The following is a 21,663-nucleotide window of genomic DNA, read 5'->3' on the forward strand; positions in this document are numbered from 1 at the left end:
CTCAGCCTGACATCAACCCCGTGGCTTTATGAAAGACGTAAATCCCTCCGCGGGCAGCGGTTATCCAAACTGTCTGTCTTGGAGAAGGGGGGCCTCTCGATCCGGTCCAAAAACACCCTCTCGGGTCCCTTTATCCGCCTCGTATGAGCTTCCCACTGGCTTCAAGCTAAAACCTGTCGTCATCCGCCGACTCTCCCTCCACTCAAGCTGCTTTTCGCTTCAGCAGCGATCCAGCGGACATAGCCGAGCAGGGAAGTGGGCATCGTCTTCTTCTTCGGGCAGGTGAGCGAACAAGCACAAAAATCGCTTTTCGTGAATATCACAACTACACTGCCGCGGCTAGAATGCATATAAAGTATTCAAGGTGGGTTGGCCGAAGCTCTAAAAATACACGCTCCGGTTGGAGATCGTGGGTCGGTCGGCGTGATCATGGGTGATGCAGTGTGACAGCGAGAGGCCCAGTCTGTCATCTTTGAGCTCCCCAAACAAATCCTCTCAAAACACGACTATGAGCATTTACTGATCCGAATATTTTTGCCCACGACGATCTCCCACCTCTTTCCCTCGCTCGCTCTCCCTGTCTGATTTGTCCATTATTAAGGCCAAGCATCAACTGTACTATCTGCATTCGTAACAATTGGAGCTGTAATGCACTTAGGCTGACACTACTCTGTGTCACCGGAGCTGTTTGACCGTGTGTGGCTTTATTGGCTTCTGGTGATGAGGTTGTCTTGGAAACAGAACCAAGCGTGTGTCTTTCTGTGTCTGCCTAACACATTTTAAAAGCTGGTGGGTATAAAAAGTCTACACACCCTTTAGAAATCATTTCCGTATTCCAACTATTTTGTACTTAAAGCCGGACCAGTGACGTTCATGACTGGGTGTGGCACTGGTCCTCTTGATTTGGGTTTCAAGTAAAAATATAAACACAAAGTAGTAGGTTTGTCAAGGAAAGTCAAAACTGAAATTGTGAATATTTGTTTGAAACAAAAAAAAAAAAAGCATTTGGTTTTCCCTTTATATGTAATATGTTATGAATGCCCTGATTCTAAAATGATCTAGATGTTTGATGTCATAACTCGGGGATGGCGCTGGGATATGAAACCACGAAGTCAATGTGGCTACACGGTATAAAAATCTCCAAGCAACAAGAGTTTATATGGATAAATCTTTAGCCACAGTTAGCAAATCAATAAGGTTTTAACAACGTGAGCCCAAATCAATAAGCTTTTGACAACGTGAGCCCAATTAAAACTGCATAGTTACTAATCAGAACTGAGGATTGTTATGTTATTACTGATCCTAAGTAATTGTGTGCCACTCAATAGAATCATGAAATTCACGTTTTCTGGTTCTACATACATAGACAGTCAAACAAGGGGTTTCAAACAGCATTTAAACTGCAGTCAAACCTTTTTTTTCATGTTTCTAACAAAGGCAAATGACCAATTCAATGCAAAATAATACGTGTAAGGCAGTGCTTTGAACTAGATATAGTAGCTTTGCATGAGAGATGTTTTTTTAAATATATGATGCTGTAATTATTTAGCTTTAAGCATACCTGAAGACAACGCTCTTGATTTGATGAACTTCCCATCGCATTGTTACATTAATGGTGGAAAAAGTTATGGAATGATTTATCGTGGTATCTAGGGCTGGATGTCTTTGCAAACCTGGCGATACGATACGTACCTCCATACACAGGTAGGTCATGATCCGATATGTACCTCGATATGATTCGATACAAATTTGCACGATTTGATACAGTACAATAATATGCAGTATGGCCTTACCGCTATGTTGAACACATCCTAACCCAACAAAGTAGAAATTTGCATATATCTTAATCACAGCCACTGAATCTATATTACGCCACTTGCAATGACTTTTATTAACCTGGCATTGCCCCCCCCCCCCCCCCCCACACACACAAACAAAACAAAACAATAAAAACAAATACATTCGTGAGGCTTCCAGTCTGTACGCGCATACGCGCGGCACGCAGGGACGTGCAGATGCACATACAAACTCACTCACGTCACACAATAGCACCACTATTTTTTTTTAGTATTTGCAATTACTTCACATTGACTGTTTTATTTTCTCTTTCTCTAAAATACTGTCAAATGAAAATTGGCAGTTCATCTGATATTTCAAATGGAAACACTAGCGCTTCAGGGTGCGCTCGAGGAGGCGCGCACTGTAGAGCCTCTGCGTGTGTGGGATGAGAGGAAAGGTGGCGGTCACGGAGCAGAGGGGCGCCTATTCAGTGACGCGCATTTGTTATATTTATTATATACATGTTGTATTATTTGTTATGTATTTTATTGTTATCATACACAACAAGTGAACAAACAGCTGTTAAATAGATGAATAAAATACCTTGCCTCCCATCGCTTCGGTGCGCTCCGGGTTTTTTTTGCCATCGCTTCCTTGTCATGTGATCGCACGCCTGCGCCCCCTAGCGTCAGGGAGGAGTGGCGTTACTCACAACTAGAATATCGATACGGTATCGTTTCTTTTAATATCGGTATGTACATCGGTATCACTATTTTGGGCGCACCCTTAAATTCAACTTTTTTATATAATAAAAACCTAGCATTTGACCAGTTTTATGTAGATTTTTTAAAGCCATTGTAAATAAGTTACATGAGAATTATAATTACAATAAAATAAAACAAAATATAATAAAATTGTAACAATGAGTAGCTATGACTGTATATTAACAAGAAAACACATTTGTTTTGTGCATGCTTATGCTAGTGTGTTTTAATCAGCATTCATGCAGACTTTTATAGCTTCTTTTATTTCACTGTTGGCCATTAAAAAAAAAAAAAAAAAAGGTCATTGGGTTTGTGGAGCGGCGGTGAGTTCATTCGAAACCTCAACATTACACATTAATCAGTTTACACTGTCATCTGCGGTGAGCTACACTTCTGAGTCCCAGTTAAGATGAACTATGACAGGGATCTTGTGAAATTAGCACTTCAGAGCCATCACGAAACATTTGTCATTTATACACCTTTTCCTTTCAAGTGGCTTACGCATATGCCAACAATCAGGTCAGGCCTAATTTGAGCCCCCACCTCCTCCCACTTTCTAGTTAAAAGTCATAACGTTGAAGTGTTTTAAATAAAGTCTCTGTTCTTTTTTTTTTTTTATTGTTACTTTTTTTTATACTGCTGATATTATGATAGAGCATCTTAAATCCATTGTATCATTTTTAAGAGCTCATAACTTTTTATTCTCAAGAGAGTGAGCATTGGCACTGAGCTGTAGAACAATTAAGATCGTAACTTGGCTAAATACAAAAATGACTCAGACTATGTCCACAAAAGCCTATATTTAAACATTTGACACACAGAGTCACTATTACCCAAAAGGCAATATATACTGTGAATCAAGTTTAGAAGTGCAAAGTAACAATGTTAAATTGAAATTGGTAACGGGTAAGAACAACAAGCGAGACACCAGGTCTGGTCAGATCACTCCCAAGTTCTGGCTGCCCAAATTAGCCACAGTCAAATCACCAGACTGGATATTTGCATTACATTTGTCTATTGTGCTTTGCAAAAGCTTTAATTTCTTTCGGCTTCATCAGGCCTCATCGACATATGCGGGACAAACCCATCCCCTAGACTAACTCGCATCAAATTGTGACTGGAATCTAGTACAATACCAGTCTATCCTGCCAACAAATTGAATCTGTTTTTAAATGGTAATGACAATTATGTTGAATTATTTCATACCCTGTGCCATCACGTGTGTTAAACCCGTCTGACTCTTTCAATGCCAGCCACTATAAGAAACAACTGAACCAATTGCGTGCCATTTGATCGTGACTCATCCTGGCATCAAGAAGTCATCTCATCTGCAAACTAGGTTTTCCTTTTTTGATGGTATTCAGAGATAAGATAAACCAAACAAAGCTACCCACTTACAGTGAAGGACACCCAAAGATAATGAGTCATTGTGTTGGCTTTTTTGCTGACTCATCGATTGCCATTGTCACATCTATTTGAACTTCATACTCTCATTGTTTCCATTGTAGTATTCAAAATGTGGGACTTGACTGTAAAGTTTAACATCTGATAAATAAGAAAGCTTATGTGGTCGGTTCGCTGCAATAAAAATTGTGTAGTGTTTGTGGAACCAATAATTACAGTACGTGCCAACCGTTAAAGAATATGGACGTGTTACAGCAGCAATCATGACTCACCTGTTTTCTAGGTTTGATCATGTGACGTTCTCAAGCTGAGTCACAATTGAGCACATTTGATGTCATTCCCAGTCAGTTGACAGCAAGGGCCATCAAAGTCTGCCTTTAATAGCTGCTATGGAATTCATTGGATTTCAAGCTACGCTTAACTTCTGCATGAATGCGGACTGGCAGGACGCCGCGGTGTCTGACCAAACGGTTCACTCTCGAAACTAGTTTGCTGCACTCTGAGCTGAACCGAGCATGGCGGTGTGGTGTTATTTGGGTCGCAGAAATTGGTCCCTGGCAGAGTTTGCTATTTGGCTCGCCACATGTGACTGAGATTACACCGTCGTGCAGGTTCATTCGCTGTCCTCCCACTGTGCAGCCCAAGCGTAGTGTGTGTACTTGCACGTACTGCAGCTCTGAATGTTCCCTGAAGTCACTTATTTACTTTTGCTCCTCAGCAAACTATTCGGTTCCGAACCGTTTTACTGTATACAGCACATTGGGTTTTTCTATTACTTTATGTACTCAAGTCAAACACAATATACCAATTTCAAATATAATAATTCAAAATTGCTTAAAAAGAAAGTTCCAGCAGCGACTGTCATGCTCGCCTGGTCCTTATTTGTTTTTCTCCCACAATAATCATATTACGTTACACAAGTCAGCTAAGCTAAGTGTGCGAGGACACACGCACGCACACACACACACACAAAATGATTTGAGGCATATATTTTTTCAATTTCAATTTTTTCCCCAGCCCTAATTGTTGTCAAATAAAACCATCTTTTGCAACAAGATCCTAAGAAAATCACCATCATATGAACGGCACCACTGCTCTAAGCTTTTTAAAATGAATCTTGCGTTGCACATAAAACCAGCATTCATTCCACCTCCACCTTGGTTTTGGTTGACTGCGAGATCCTATCAAATAATAAGGCCTTGCGCAATGTCTTGGGCAACATATGAGTGTTTGTTGGATTTGCATTGCAATATTCTCTTCATGTGGGTTGGAGTGACCCGAGGGGTTCGTTTATTGATCTGCTGGAAACGGCAACTAATCATAGCAGATGCTTGACTTTAAATGCTCTCAATTCTATTTTTAAGCCACTTTATATCCATGTCCTGGAAGTGGAAAGTTAGAACACAAAGGCCGTTTGAATATCCTGGCTAAGAGGCACAAACATCAGAGATAGCCGCGAAGACACAACAAGAAATAGAGGAATTTAACTTCCATGTGGGCGGACCCAAATATGATCTCCTGTTGCTCCTGCAAGAATTAAAAGAAAGATCGAATTCCCCTTCTTTCATATTTGCGCTGTAGCCAGCAAGTGTGATTTTATATTCTATAAAAGTCTCATGGGTTGTTTATTATTACTACATTGTCTTTTTAAAATGTGCGTTTGTCACAACTTCTCACCATAGTTTGTTCCAAGACAATTTGAAATTATAGCCCAAAGTATCTTTTGAATTCAGAAATAAGTTTTGGATACACTCCAAATTATATATATTTTTAAAATACACACACACACACACACACACACACACACACGACTGCCCATGATCACATCCTGATTTATTTTTAACATTTGTTTTCCTCTATTTTGCAAATGGTTAAACAATAATATTACTAAACACATAGAAATTAAAATAATAAATAAAGTGTAGAAATTAAACAAAATATTAAAATGAGGATTAGGCTTGCTTAATTAAAATGACAAATGTTAAAAAAAACATGAGAATATTATGACGTTAGTACGCAACACTCAAAGTGTGTTTTGTGCGACATCATGTGTTTTATTGATACATTCGATTTGTTGAAGCCAATGCTTTTTTTCTTATTCAAATGTTATTATTATAATTATTATTATCATATTATTATTATTATGCTGTGAGATGACTAATAGACTTTTCATTTGTATTTGAGAGAACTACTACACAGTTTTTCTACAATCGGGGATCGGCCCAAAAAAAAAAAAAAAAAAATAATTGTGATCATATCATCCCTAGTAATGACAGGTTGCAACGGTAGCCTAACTTTTCATTCTGTTCTGTTTACCTGGTTGCTAAAGCAACGTGCCTAATAAGCCGATCACTGGCTTTAATTATTCTTGCTTATTCGGAGTTACCTGCTCATCATGTTTCCATGTTGCTCAGGGTAACCTTGTTGCCTGTTTATGTTCACCCCCCACGCCCCCACGCATCACAATGCGAACATGTCTCCTTTCAACTTTGCGTGCCTTGCTGTAGGATGGGCCTCATTCATGAATAAGTTATGTATCACTTAAACACACAACCCTAATTTAGGGTTGGGTGTTATTCAATTTTTGATGCTTGACTTTTTCCGCATTACACAAAAACTGTAATACTGTTACTGATTTTAGACTTCTTTTGTAGCTTGCTCCGACCACCACTCATAGCCCAAATCCGTGATTGATCTTTGTTTCCCTTTAAACCAAATTCGGAAGGGTTAATGTTTTTTTTTTTTTTTGGTCAAAAAACGTCATAGCACCGCCCCCCCTCAAAAAAAAAAAAAGAAACATCCAATTTTTTCATATTAATAAATGTAAGATAACGTGCACATTTATAGTTCTTTGTCTTGTCCAAAACACTTAACCAAGCCATATATGTGCGACCTGTTCAGAGTGTACCCTGCCTACTGCCCCCTAGTGAGTGTAAGCAATACAGAAAGTATATGTGGTTGTTATGAAAACCCTGAGAAAGATTTTAAGGCTGCCAAGTGTCTTGCTGTGGCTTCGAGGATTTTATCTACTTGTAGCAACAATGTCCACCTTTTAGTCTTAAATATGCCTGCTGGGCTCTGTGGGACGTCCGAGGCGTGAGAATGCCAGGCGCTTCACTTCGACTAACCTATATGCGATGTGTGCAGTTACATTTGACTGCTGTGCCCGAGCCTTCATTGCTCGCTTATTTGTGGCTGCGAGCATGTTGCGCGGGGGCTGGTGTTGCTGTGAGAACTGGCTCGAAAAATATTCAAAGGTTGAGCATTTTTGTGTCTCTGATCTAAATCTGTCTCACTCAGTTGCCTTGCTTTCTCCATCCCAACTCAAAGTGGGTCTTTCAAATTACCATGATGTCCATCTGGACCGGACTCTGACACATCCAAAATCTGTACAAACAAAGCCATAGCATGCTAACTTCATCTATTGTTTTTTTTTCATGTATTTATTGTATTATATATTTTATTTTAATGTGTAGTTGCTACAAACACTGGATGCATTCCGTGTCAACTGCCACCTTGTCACGCACAAGCGTAAAAGTGATTTTAACTGGCGGAAGAGGATTTGTGATGTTTGCACATGCCTCGCCCAGACCCTCACTGACCCAGAAGGCTGCCGGGATACTCTTTCAAACAAGTCGACCGTGCCATTCTCCTGTGCCACTGGCACTGTCCTCACCAGGCCAAAAATAACGTAACCATAGTTGCATAATATTAGGCGAGTCCATGTCGAAGTATTTTTGTTAAGATGGTGATACTTGCCCCCCGAATTCAGACTTGCTCTCAATAATTGACGGATTGACGAAGGTTTCATAGCAGTTAAACGCTTCAAGCCACAGTGACGAGGTCACAGACGCACTCCCTGTTGTTTATTGAACAGGAAAAACCACCAAACTCACAAATACAAATTGAGAGCGCTTCTAAGATGCCATTGTTGGCAATGACTCAGGCAGCACCTGACATACTTGACTAGGCTACACCCTTCAGGCTTTCACATCAACGGTGGCCCGGGGTCACAACGTTACAGTGTTGGGTGCCAAAAGATCACAGATGCCGGCCTGACTGGAGCCATACAAATCTCATAAATACAATTTATAATATATAATACATATATATCATAATACATTTTGCTTAATTAGTCCTCATTGTTCTTTTTACCACGCTGTGCTAATTTTTGCATGTGAGGTTAAAGCCTCAAGTTAAGCTGTGAAAATGCTCAATATTCAGTTTTTATATTGGGGGGGGGGGGGGGGGGGGGGGGGGAAACAAACAAACATGATTTTTGCTAATTTTGACTTTTATACAGAATCTTTGTGGAGTTTGACTTTTGTGGTATGATACACTCCCATCCAGTCACTCACCTCACTTTTAGCCTTGCGTTGTTGTTATGAGCTACGTTGCATGGATAAAAACACTTCCACCCATATTGGGCGATAAAACTTATTGGGAAAGAAAAATAGTCACTAATAATAGTCAATCACTCATTATTTTGCCTTGAATAATCATGTATGTCCAATTAACTTGTGTTTCACCTCCCTGCTCCTTCCTCTCTTTGACCCATCCCCTCTGCCTCACCCCCTACTTCCCCTTACACTCTCCTCTTTAAGCTCTCTTCCGTCTCTCTCTCTTTCTCTTGCTATCTCCCTCTCTCGCCCCCAACACAGATGCTCCCAGCCGTGCAGATTGACAGGAGTGATGGGATGTGTCAACTAGGTATTTCGCCTATCCCAATGTTTTCACACAGCGAGCTGGGTGATGGTTTTGGTGTGGGGAAGGAGAAGTAGGGAGCCTGTGGTCAGGGCAGTTTGTTAAATCAAATAAACGGGTGTCTCATATCAGAGCTCCCACGTATAGCACTGACAAAGGTCAATCTCGCCAATTGTAGAAACTTGAAAAGTCTTACTAGTAAATAACAATACTGCGATTCCTTTGTGTAAAGTTTTTGATCATATCGCTATGGGTTCTGACGCCCATTGCAGATAAATTCTTATGCACATTGCTGATTCTCTCGGGCTGACAAAACACCTCAAAATAGTGTGTAAACACTTTTAGTTCCTCATTTACTGGATCCTATTTTTGTCGACTACACTTAAGACGGTTTAAATTCTAGTTTAGTTGAAGTTTATTTTTGTACATGAGATCAACCAAACACAAAATCATTTTTTTCACGTAATTTCATGTTATGCCAATAAGACAAATAAATCAACATGTTCAAAAAAGGAGAAGGAAGAAGCTATTGCGTTGAAGTGGTGTAAATCGAATAAATCGCTTCTTCACCTCTCGCATGATCCTTTGGAGTTTTGTTTAGTCCTGGAACATTATTTAAATTTATTTGTGAGGAAATGTTAACTGCCTATTGTATCCCGGTCTGCCTTGTCTTAATAGGATCATAGTTTTTCAGATCACGGCATCTTACTTCAATAAAATCCTTTTGTTCAAAATACTGAGGTCATAAGATTAAAAACAGTCATGCAAGAATGACTGCATGCAACACACAAATTTTGGCAACGTTCAGGATCCTGAACTGGATTCGCTTATTGAAGCAATGAAGTGGAAACCTTCACCCATGTGTGTCGCAGGATGTGTACAGACCGACAGAGCACAAGGCCATGTTTTACCCAAATAAAACTTGCCGTGACATCTGAATCATTACAAACAGAGCTTCCGCTATCTTTTGCCTTCATCTCTCCCTCTAACATTGACCCCCCCGTCTTCCCTGACTTTTTACAAACTCTGCATCCTTTTTCTCCCCCTTCTCTCCTGGTTCCTGCTTACGAAATCTCCCCGAAAACCTATTTTCTGTCATAGCTCTATTATTCATGCATAATTTAGAATCCAGACAGGTGTGTTGGATTGGCTGCTGTTCTCTGTTCATCTGCTTTTAATAGTTGAAAAGTAATTGTGGTGGACTGTTATGCTATAACTGGTGGGGGGGCAATAAGTGGACAATAAGGACTAATTGCAGCCTGGCAGCTTCTCAGGATATCAGATGTGAACTTGAATTCATTTAAACACGAAATGAATCTCTTCGCCCCTTTGTCTTTTATTTTCCAAGCAGACAAATCATCCCTGGAAGATGTAAACAGACTGAAGGACTCATCCGCAGTGTTGACGCCAGAGCGAGACAAAGGTGACGAGGCGGACGAGTGGGTAGACCGCGGCGGTACCGGTATGGGCGTGGGCAAGAACACCACTTCCAAGCCCGCGGACAGCAACAGCGAGGGAGGCAAATACGAAGAGGAGAACAAACGTGGAGCGGACTTCTACCCCATTCCGGTACGTTGAATTGTTTTTTTTCCGACACCTACAGTAAAAGCAACGTGACAACATACCTGCGGCTGAGCGTAGAATGATATGATTGAGTGAGAAGTACCACATTGAGTAGTTTTCCATTTTAAGTCAAGTAAACCTTGGAAGCTTATTCAAAATCATCAAACACAATGCAGGAAGTGAAGTCCAAATTTTGCTTTATAATATGTTCGCTCATCAAAACTTTTTATTCTGATTAATAATGCGTTTGTGGGATATGAATTGAGCAGCAAAGTCCACCTGTTGCTCAAATTGTGAAATATTTAACCAAAAATATTCACTCTGCATAGTGAAACAGTTTGATGTTCTGGTTTTATATAAAATTTGTATCATCTTAGTTTCACTTATGGTTGCTGGAACGGTATTGAGATTTGCAGTAATAAAACAAGTTTGTTTTCTACAAGATAGAAATTTGAGAAGTGAAACATAAATAAACGTGTTTGTTGATCACAAAGCCAGTGGAGGAAATGGGTTTTAAAAACATGAGTGTTATGTATTTTTGGGGCATGTTTCCATTTTGCCTTAAATGCTTGTGAAACGTTAAAAAGTTCCACTTCAATCAGGCGTGGCATTTCAATTCTCGCATATCTTCACATGACTAAGTTCCATGGTCTTCCAACAGATATTTAGCCAACCTACCCCCAGCTCTGAGTTCTCACTACTTCAATATTGCTTCCTGATAACATAAGCGGCCATGAATCCTGCTGATTTCTTTTCACCACAAGGCCGCTCTTACATATACAAAATAAAATAAATGGAAGGGAAAAAAAACTTTAATCATTCTAAATCTCTGTGGTTAGGTGGTGGTAAATGGAGTGGGCGGAACCAATGGGGACCAGGATACAGAGAACACCGAGCTGATGGCTATCTATTCAAAAGATGTTCAACGAGCAGAAAAGGTACGGGAATAATGGAAGTTGGAAATTGCTACGATGAAAGGGCACTTTTCATTTGAGGAAGAGGATGTGAAATCACGTGTTGGACTGGAGGCTTTCCTTCCGTGTCACATTCTTTTATTTTTTTCAAACCCTGTGCTAATTCAACAGTAGAACATTCAAGAAGTTCATTACAGGAGTGTAGTATTTTATTTTGTATTCCAAATTGAGAAGGATGTATTTAATCTTTGTGTGTGTATAATATAGAGCTCATTGTCAGAGACGTTGGACAGCTCAGACAGCACTGATCTGAGGAGGATGGACATGATCTATATCATAGAAGACACTCCGCCTTGGTACCTGTGTGTGTTTTTAGGCCTACAGGTAACTGCCCCCACCACACACAAAAATGATGATTATGATTTTTTTTGCATTCCAAACATGTGAATGATATAAGAACAAGTTGTACCTCAACTCATCCATGCCAGTTTGATGTAAACTAGGTCTGCAGAATCAGGTTGCAAAGAGCAAAGGAAAATGTAATAAAGTAGTTAGCTAACTGGTTATGCATACTGACACTAAATTGTCTCAATTTATTGCATTAAAAAAAAAAAAATACACGCTGGAATTGTGCCCGGCGAGTGATGGAAATGGTCGAGAAAAAATGACAAAATGACATCTAACTCAATACCCATATTGTGTCCGCAGCACTATTTGACATGTTTCAGTGGAACTATAGCAGTGCCATTCCTCCTCGCCGAAGCCATGTGCGTCGGATCTGATCAGTGGGCCACTAGCCAGCTCATAGGGACCATTTTCTTTTGTGTCGGGATCACAACCCTCCTACAGACCACGCTGGGCTGCAGGTACACACACACGCGCACACACACACACACAAATCCCTCTCAAAATCCTTCATACACTTCAAAGCTTGTTCTTCCACCCTTAACCTCTGAGCAGTGATCATTTAGACCCCCCCATCTCAAGTGAGTGCTTGAGCGTAGTGGCTAAGTATGTGTTATGTAATCCCTATACAAAGATGTGTAAGACTGCAGTCAGGTGGCATGGACGACGTAACCGCTTTGCAATGTGAATGATGTAGAAACCAATTGTTCGACTTCCTGTGTAATTAAAGTGGGAAAGGAGCTTTTGTCTTATCTGTTTGTACCTCAACTGGACACAGCATTAGGTACACCTGCACAAGAACACGTATTCAACAAGTCATATTTGATCAGCTAGAGGCAAACTCACAATTCTAATGATTCCAATCGTATGCCGTGAGACATCATCGGGTGTGCTGCTTGGCCAAACATTTATTTAGGCAAATTCTTTTCATCAACTTAAAAGTGATATTTGGTTTCTGACGAGTTTTTGCTGGTGTCCAAGGTTGCCCTTGTTCCAGGCCAGCGCTTTTGCCTTCCTTGCCCCAGCCAGAGCTATTCTGTCACTGGACAAATGGAAGTGCAACAACACCGGTGAGGACCTGTGTTTGACATCACACCTAGTTTTACTTTTGTCTCTTGTCTGATCTTGACCTGACATTGGAATCTTTTTGTTCTTCTGCCCACAGGGATACTCGAGACAAACGGCACAGAAATTCTCCACACCGAACACATCTGGCATCCTAGGATACGAGAAGTGAGAAACGGAAAAACAACACGCACACACTTTCGTTCTGTGGGGAAGTGGTTGAAATGCACACATAACAAAGTTAAGATGTTATTAAATGCCTTGAATAAGTGCTTACCAAACAGTTGGAGAGCTGCCAACACAAGCACTTGTGACTTTGTGTGGCTTGTTAATATCTGCTAAAATATGTTGCTTTGGCAAACACAGCTGAATAGCTGCTCTAAAAGTTGGCGTGTCATGAAAGTGCGTCACATCAGAGCAATATTATTAATGAAATGTTTAGTTACGGGGAGCATTTAGCAGAACACCGAGGAGAAGCCAAACATTGAAGGACAAACTCAAGATGCCCCCACGTGACAAATGTGTGATTGCGCTTCATGTAACTCACCTCAAGTGACAATTATTTTCTTCAGATCCAAGGGGCCATCATTGTGTCATCCCTGGTGGAGGTGTGCATCGGAGCGCTGGGTCTACCCGGGCTCCTGTTGAAGTATATCGGACCGCTGACCATCACGCCCACGGTGGCCCTCATCGGCCTCTCTGGTTTCCAGGCGGCAGGGGAAAGGGCAGGAAAGCATTGGGGCATTGCTATGTTGTAAGTTCAAATGTTGAAATCGGTAAATGCTGTGTTTTCCGCCGCTGGGCCCGTACTTGACACACGCAAGAGGCGACGAGTGTACAGAGGCAAAACTATTTGACTGCCTCTAAACTTTTGACTGTCGCATTTTCCAACAAGCAGCTGTTGCCTCAAAAAAAGAACATCCCCAATTTTTATTGAGTATGTGGTATGATGAACACTGTTTTCAGTTTCCACACTCAGGTTGCGGCATCATCCGCCGCTCTTTGCGTCGTAGCCGCAGGGTCGTTGCTCCCGACCGGCGTAATGGGCTCGTTATTCTCACGCGGTCAGGTTAATTGATTTGTCCGTACGGCCTCTGGGGCCCCTTTTGTCGATTGACGAGGGTAATATGCTTAAATAGGATGAACCCGTGTTGAAATTCAATCATTTGCACATAACAATCGCTCACTGGCAAAAGATGAGGCCTCAAGTTAAGCGTTTGCGGCATGACTTAGGGTTGACTTTTAGATGTGCGTACATAGGAGAGTGCAACTGCTCTCTGACAAAATTGAGAAAGTAAATTCATATGTATTGTCGTCAATACATAATATTGACACTCTCGCTTCTGAGATGGGTTATACTTTATTTATTAACCTCTTTTATTGTTTGACTGGATTGTGTCAGTTCCCAATGGAGTTGTGAAGATGTAAAACTCATTCTTGTTTTAAACTAAAAAAAAAGTCTTTTTTTGTGTTTGCAGGACTATTTTCCTGGTACTACTTTTTTCCCAGTATGCTCGTAATGTCCACTTCCCATTGCCGGTCTACAAAGCAAAGAAAGGCTGGACTTCCTATCGGCTGCAAGTTTTCAAAATGTTCCCAGTGAGTGCGCCCTTGAGTCTGTGTCCTTGCTGCGTAATGGTTGGCGGCAGCCTTTGTCACACTTTGATTGCACAAGCATTTTACCGCAAGGAATTTGCCCATTATTCAACTTAAAGTCAGATCTCATAAGCACAAGAATTTTACTTTGTAGTTATGTCAACGGTTACGCAAGCGTGCCATTGTGTAATGCGTCTTATGCCATCTGCTGGTCATGAAGTGAAGCTTATACATACTTGGTACACATTGTTGAACACCAGGAGAAGCTTAACATTGCAAATAATTATTAAATTTGACAAAATTCAAAAAAACATCAATTGTAAGGAAATTAATAACATTTCTAGGAGACAGAACAAGTACACTCAATTGTAGTTTTGGTCGACTTGGAGTCTTGGACTGGAATACATGTAAAAATCCCAATAGCCTATGACTTTCATTAAATCAACACATTTTTGTGATAGTATTGCCAAACTAGAAAGTATAGCCAAGTGTATCAAATTAATCATGCGTCACATCTTTATTTATTTAATAGGTAGGTGCACTTTACCATAGCAATGAACTCATGTCTTGCAGCCTTTATAATGATTCTACATTAATTTCATCCCCAGGGGACTTTAACCTGACAATAGCTGTTTGCCAGTTTAGACTAAAAATGTTGCTGTACAGTTACTGTGAACTGAAAAAATAATAATAATGTTGAGATGTATTTGATTCCCTTTCTTACTTGTCATGCACACAGATCATCATGGCCATCCTGGTTTCGTGGCTCCTGTGCTTCATTTTCACGGTGACGGACGTCTTTCCACCTGAAAAGAACAAATATGGCTACTATGCCCGCACAGACGCACGGCAAGGGATCCTATCTGTTGCACCCTGGTTCAAAATCCCCTACCCCTGTGAGTGGCTAAACAGTTACAGCTTCACATTTAAAAAAAATCTACTCATCAACGATACGCTTTGGCAGACTTGCACAATCCAATAAACAATCTGTAGATTGTATATCCAAAGTATCTCCCATAATAAGAAATGTTTTGATCTTCCAGTCCAGTGGGGCATCCCGAGCGTAACGGCCGCAGGCGTCATCGGCATGATGAGCGCCGTCGTAGCCAGCATCATCGAGTCCATCGGTGACTATTACGCCTGCGCCCGTCTGTCGTGTGCCCCTCCTCCTCCTATTCACGCCATCAATAGGTAAGCTTCGCCAAGCCCCTGCTTCACTCTTTTCTTTTGGACACTCATCACTTTCAAATCCTTAGGGGCATATTTATCGAGGGCATCTCCTGTGTCCTGGATGGTCTTTTTGGGACAGGAAACGGTTCCACTTCCTCCAGTCCAAATATCGGCGTCCTTGGAATAACAAAGGTTTGACTATCGGGTTAAATATTCTGTCACAAGATGGCAACAGTGTTTAAGAAGGTAGCATGGAGGATAAATGATGTCATTGGGACCGATTTCCTTTTGTTCCCAGGTGGGCAGCAGGCGTGTGATCCAGTACGGCGCCGCCATGATGCTGCTGCTGGGCCTCGTGGGTAAATTCAGCGCCCTGTTTGCCTCCCTGCCGGACCCCGTGCTGGGGGCTCTGTTCTGCACCTTGTTCGGCATGATCACGGCGGTGGGGCTTTCCAACCTGCAGTTTGTCGACCTCAACTCGTCCAGGAACCTTTTTGTTCTGGGCTTCTCCATCTTCTTTGGGCTGATGTTGCCAAGCTACCTCAAAAAGAACCCGCTGGTGACAGGTGGGCGTAGTGCACTGACGGCAAATCTCACCAGGAATATATGGAATTATTACGTGGAATTTGAGAAGGAAAAAGAAATATATCGAGAAGGTTGTTGCGTTGCTATAAGTCAATTGTTCTGGCCAAACTACAAAACAGTCGTGATGAATTTAGAATGTAAACTTAAATTTAACAATGAATATAATTTATTGAGATGTACATGTAGATTTATTTTTAAATGTTTGTCCTCAACGGGCTTTTATTCCCTACAACAAAAGCAATACATACACTAAAGTATATTTTGGTAAGAGACTCAATTTCACTGTATTAAGCTCTTAGCGTTGTTGTTGTTGTTTTTTTCCAGGCATTATTGAGATTGACCAAGTGTTAAACGTTCTCCTCACCACTGCCATGTTTGTGGGAGGCTCCGTTGCTTTTATCTTGGATAATACTATTCCAGGTGAGACATTCATTCATTCATTCATCCAGCTACCGGCTAAAAGTAATAATGGAATGAATGTCATGTGAATGGGTTACAGCAGTACCGACATATTAGGTTTTGTTTTTAAAAATTAAAATTAAAAAAAACACATTGTCATGTATCGAACGGATCGCATGTTCCGAATGCTGAACTAAGACAATGGCTGGAGATGACGTTCCTCTCTCTTCAGGTTCTCCTGAGGAGCGAGGCATCAGGAAGCTAAAGCGCGGTTCGGGTCCCAGCTCCGCCGAGCTAGAGGGAATGCGATCGTACGACCTGCCCTTTGGAATGGACTTCATCCGCAGGCACCCCATCTTCAAGTACTTCCCGATCAGCCCCACCTTCGCCGGCTACCAGTGGGGAAGGCTTCGGGAAACCTGCGTGAGCTGTAACAGTAGCGGACACGGGGATGCGGGCGAGGGAGGGGGTTCCCACGGCGAGAGTCTGGCGTAGCTGTCGGGATGCTGTGTGAATTCGGGGAGCAAGGGAAGGTACACTGAGAGATTTGGAGCGTGTGGATGACATGTGAAGCAGCGACCTCTGTCTGCCCCTGTCTGTCTGTCTGTCTTTGTCATTTCCCACGATGCTATTTTGAGCATGTTAACGCAAGTCGCAGCCAGCATGCCCCCAGAAGACGTTACCACGTGGAGTCTGCTTGGTGTGTTTGCATGTGTGCTCGATATGCGGAATGGTTATGTGCATTCTTTCACGCCGTCACTTTAATTCACACGGGCATACAACGATGACACAATAAATCTGCCAATTGAGAATTATGCAAAAAAAAAAAAAAGGTGGCAATGACATAATGCCATGAATGCAAACACATGGATGCACACCAACGGCCCGATCTAAATTAGCTTAGAGGCTGCAGCTCGAGAACTGCAAGTCGGCAGGCCCCGGCGCGGTGATTGTTTTTTGTTGCTGCCTCCTCAGTTGTGAATGTTACGCCTTGCTCATTTCAAAACTTCCCATGAAACAAATTGGAGTTCCACGCATTAAAGTTCACAGTTTACATATCACCGCGGTTGTCAGTATTAGCCACTACTATTTTAACGTGACACAAAGGGTTCATCTTGCAACAGCTCAAATACTTTTTTCACGCGAGTTTTCCTGGAGTCATCTTCACGTCCGCTACTTGTGAATAAATACCTAAAAGTAAATAAACACTCGGATCACATTCAAATATTCTGGAAAGTGTGTGGTGAAATCCGTATGTCTTGTATAGAAAACTACGGCTGCTGTTTCTAACCAAGAAAGTCCACCAATGTTTTATACATGTCGTCAAGTGGGCAAACGTTTGCCGGGAAGACAGATGGGGAGCAAAAAAGGCGCTCGGTTGCCCGGTTACGCCAACTGTTTCTCCTCCATTAACTTTCTACCTCTCAGCCAGGGCTTTTCCCGCTCCGTTATTTTTGCCCTGCCTTGCGCACATTGTTGCTCAATTGTAAGTTAGACTGAATTATACTTCACCACACACTCACCTGAGAACCTGCCTTCATCTTTATTACGACTTTTGTAAATATATTAACAATCTGCCTAAGAGTTCTGAGGTTAAATATTATGTTCTACTCGTGCTTGTGTGGGTTGTCGGCTTCCTCCCGCATTCCACAAACTTGAGTTGACTGAAGACTATAAATTACCCCTTACTGTAATTGTATCAATTTCACATGACTATACTTTGGTTCTGATTTCTGGTCAAGTGCAAGCTTCTGTTTTAATGCCGTTGTCATACTGGGCAAAAATAATGCGGCCTGGAGGAGTTGTCACTCCTTTGCATCAATGGCTTCAAGACAATCACTTCCTGACAACTGACATTCTTATTGCCCATTGACTTCATAACACTTGTCAACTAATATTTACTTTTTTTTTTTTAATCAGAGATTCATTAGGTATAATATTTTTCAGAAATATTTTACAACACGTGGGATAATACTTACAGCGCAAGCTTTTATAGGTCCAACCTAAAAATGATAATAATCTTAAAAACATGATGTTCTAAAAATGAAGTAGACATCTTTTAGAATCCACATAGCACAAGTGAAGATAACTCCAGGCATCCCCCGTTCTCTGGCGGCTTCTTCCGAAAGCAATTCCGTACTGTACCTTGCGTGGCCTTATCAGAGACGTGTCGTAAACGCTGACCCTGCATGTTTCAATGTCTTTGACTGTTTGCTGGACTCTCTGACCCTTTGTGTGGATCCTCCGTTACTGGTTTTACAGGGTCACTTGTAACAGCGTCAACTACTGTAGTTTGCATTAGCCAACTGGAACGGAACAAGAGAATGTGTATGTTGTGTTTACTGACTGGATTGGATTGTCTGTTGCTAATGCTGTCAACATTTTTCCCTCTTGCCGACTTCATGTTCCATAATAATGGCAACATGGTTCCACTAAATTACTTGAAAAGTGCTAAATATTGTATCCAGTTCTTTTTTTTTTTTTTTTTACTAAACCAAAAAGTTGGTTTGTTTTTGATTTTTCCTGTTACCAAAAAAAAGCAACAGATAAAAACTAGCCTATACATTTTCTTGCGTTCGTATCTATATTAAAGTCATTTCTTTATTTATAGAAGAGAGGTTTGTGTGCAAAGCTCTGTTGAAGCAGGTCTTTGTGTGGCTTGCACAATGCTGAAAGTTTATTTATGAATTATTTGTTGTCCTGCCCTATAAAAACTCACAATCAACACAAGCCGTCATCAGCTTCAGTTAAGTTGAACTTGTCCATATAAGGCAACAACTGGCAGCATTGCTGTTAAAAAAAAAAAAAAAAAAAAAAAAGGTAAATCTTTCCAGATTATGCCAGCGCCTTTTTACAATTTTGTTACATTTCAAGGTGCCAAGAATATTTTACTGACCTTATGACGGGCACATGAACCACAAAATACTGCTGGGCCTTAACTCTCTAACTCCCTGTTTGTGGTCACTCATGTGCCAGGATGTGAATAATTAATTTAGGGGCATTTTATTGTTTTTCTTTTGTTAAACTTATTTGTTCCAGACTTTAATCTTTCAATTTTACTTTCACATCCCATTCTTTCTCAATCTTAAATGAGCCAAGGCACGCATTTAACATTACACAAATGTCGACACCAAACATCATAAAATGTACATCAACTAAAATAATGATGATCCTGTCTAAATTTATTCACAAATATACTTTGGTGAAATGTGGACCTGTTAATTATGAAGTTATTGCAGCAGTGCCTTGAGATAAGACTTTTGACCGCACTTGTAACTCAAAAGGCTCACATCGCAAATTATCTTTACTCATTGAAACAAATGAGGGCAATGACAAAAATGTTTGTAATGTCTTTCTAATGAGAAAATAGCACTTTATAATGTTGTACTACGTAAAATCATACATTAATTATATCATTTAATGGAATATTAAAAAAAAAAGTAACCACATCCTTAAATTAAATGGACATTGTGCTGCTCCCTCTGGTGTGCATGCCTTGGCCACTACAGATGCTCTGTTCTGTAAATGGAGATGCACCAGCGCCTCAGCCAGCCACACAAATAGTAGTCGCTCTTCACAGAGGATAAAGAATATATTTCCCATTGCGTTAGCATTAAAGAAAGGAAAAAAAGCCCTGTGGGTCAAGCGGTGAGGAAAAAGGATGGATGGATGCATGAAGCCCCCCCCCCCTCCTCATTTGCAGAACAAATTCCACACAATAAACCAAATTATTAAGAATCAATTACTCGGCAGTTCAAAAATGTTTCATACCTTCGACTACAGCATCATGCACACTACATGCGAGCAGTTGTATTCACACTCATGCAAATAACATCACACACACACCTTCTGTGCTGTCCTGCAGTCCTCTTGTGTTTGGTGTACCAGGATGTATCCCTCCCCGAATATTCTTACGGTCAACGTTTATGGACACAAAACAAAACGCCTGGTGTCCTTATTACGAGCCGACCGAAGCTGCGGTTGTCACAGAAACCGACTTCCTCACAACATAGCTTGACGTGCCTGAACCCAACTGCAGTCTGATTTGACTGTCAAAAAGATGACTTACAAAACTGGACCTCCTCCGTTGACATGTTTACTGGTTTGGTGACGAAGCAGCGGTTGGTTCTTAATAAGTTGGCCAGAAGCACACAAAGACAGCAGTCTCTTTCAATTATTATGAAGGAGATACTTGTACAAAAATCTTTTGGAGTACTACTACTTGTTTATTTTTGTGACTGTGCTTGTGTTTTTTTCCTTTTTATACATACCTTTTTTTGCAAGTAAATATTTGTAAGAGAAATCATAACTTTTAATCATGCTGAAAAGTGCATGGTTTTGTTATACTTTCATTTAAAGAGGAAAACAACTAAATGCATATTTCATCCTACTCCATGTCATGTTTTGATTGTAAGTTAGGACGTTTTTGTCTTTTTTTTTTTTTAATACACCTAAAATTGCTTTCATTTTTGTTAATACAAGACCAAAAATCAAAGGATGTGGCAAATTTAGAGAATAGATTACATACATATTTAACTTTAATAGACTTGAAAATTGTGAAAAATAATTGTAGCAACCAAAATGTTTTTTTGTTCCTAATACTATTTAAAATGTCACAGAATGTATGATGGTTTACTTTGTTTTCATTTTATACGAAAAGATAAATCTATGTGCAGCCCTCTGCTTTCATATATATGCAAATCTGCAATCTATTCATTTGAAATCATTAGGATACAGTTATTGCTTCATGACAAATTAATGAGAATTTTATGTCACTATGCTGATGGGGTAGTTGTGAGAAGTTCCCAAAATAAATGGGCCCGTTTTCAACAACGGCCCAACTCTCTCAATGAATAAAAATTGTACAGTATGGCAAATACTGTCAATACTGGTTCAACTTTTTTTTTCTGTGTGTACATGTGTGTTATTGTTCATATGCTTGCCAGCTGCCATTACAAATTATGTATGTACTATAACTACTTTCAGTTAACATCAACCAGTCTAATTCTGAATGTCCTGGACAGATAAGATTAACATGGCAACAGAAAGAGGGCGAAATCTGATTGGAGGACAAAAAACATCTAAATACAGTAATCCCTCGTTTATCGCGGATAATTGGTTCCAAAAACCACCTGCAATAAGTGAAATCCGCGAAGTACGGTCACTAACATGAAGTACTGGGCAGGCTAACGAGTCAGCGGAAATATGCTAATTCGCGATCGTGCTAACACGCGAAAATGGACTTCTAAAGGAATGTAAACGAACATTTGGAGCAATACTACACTGTCCTAAAGGTTAGACACGTGGTTCCTCAA

At 40.7% G+C, this 21,663-nt stretch overlaps 1 protein-coding gene across 7 annotated transcripts; it reads left to right on the top strand.

The window, feature by feature from the left end:
* slc23a2 (solute carrier family 23 member 2) lies at positions 1 to 21,250 on the top strand. 7 transcript variants are annotated; one of them, XM_037258545.1, is made up of 16 exons: positions 1 to 282; positions 8,552 to 8,657; positions 10,000 to 10,220; positions 11,054 to 11,152; positions 11,396 to 11,512; positions 11,837 to 11,994; positions 12,515 to 12,603; positions 12,699 to 12,766; positions 13,171 to 13,352; positions 14,077 to 14,197; positions 14,934 to 15,090; positions 15,238 to 15,385; positions 15,451 to 15,556; positions 15,663 to 15,930; positions 16,274 to 16,369; positions 16,581 to 21,250. In XM_037258545.1, the coding sequence occupies exons 2-16, from the start codon at positions 8,609 to 8,611 to the stop codon at positions 16,841 to 16,843; spliced, it is 2,142 nt and encodes a 713-aa protein (XP_037114440.1). In that variant the 5' UTR covers positions 1 to 282; positions 8,552 to 8,608; the 3' UTR covers positions 16,844 to 21,250. The 7 variants fall into 7 exon arrangements, with proteins under 7 accessions (XP_037114440.1, XP_037114442.1, XP_037114441.1 ...); XM_037258547.1 differs by having other exon boundaries at positions 10,003 to 10,220; XM_037258546.1 differs by having other exon boundaries at positions 8,609 to 8,657.
* The last annotated feature ends 413 nt before the right edge of the window (positions 21,251 to 21,663 follow it).

Source organism: Syngnathus acus, chromosome 9 (assembly GCF_901709675.1).
Source record: "Syngnathus acus chromosome 9, fSynAcu1.2, whole genome shotgun sequence".
Lineage (NCBI taxonomy): Eukaryota > Metazoa > Chordata > Actinopteri > Syngnathiformes > Syngnathidae > Syngnathus > Syngnathus acus.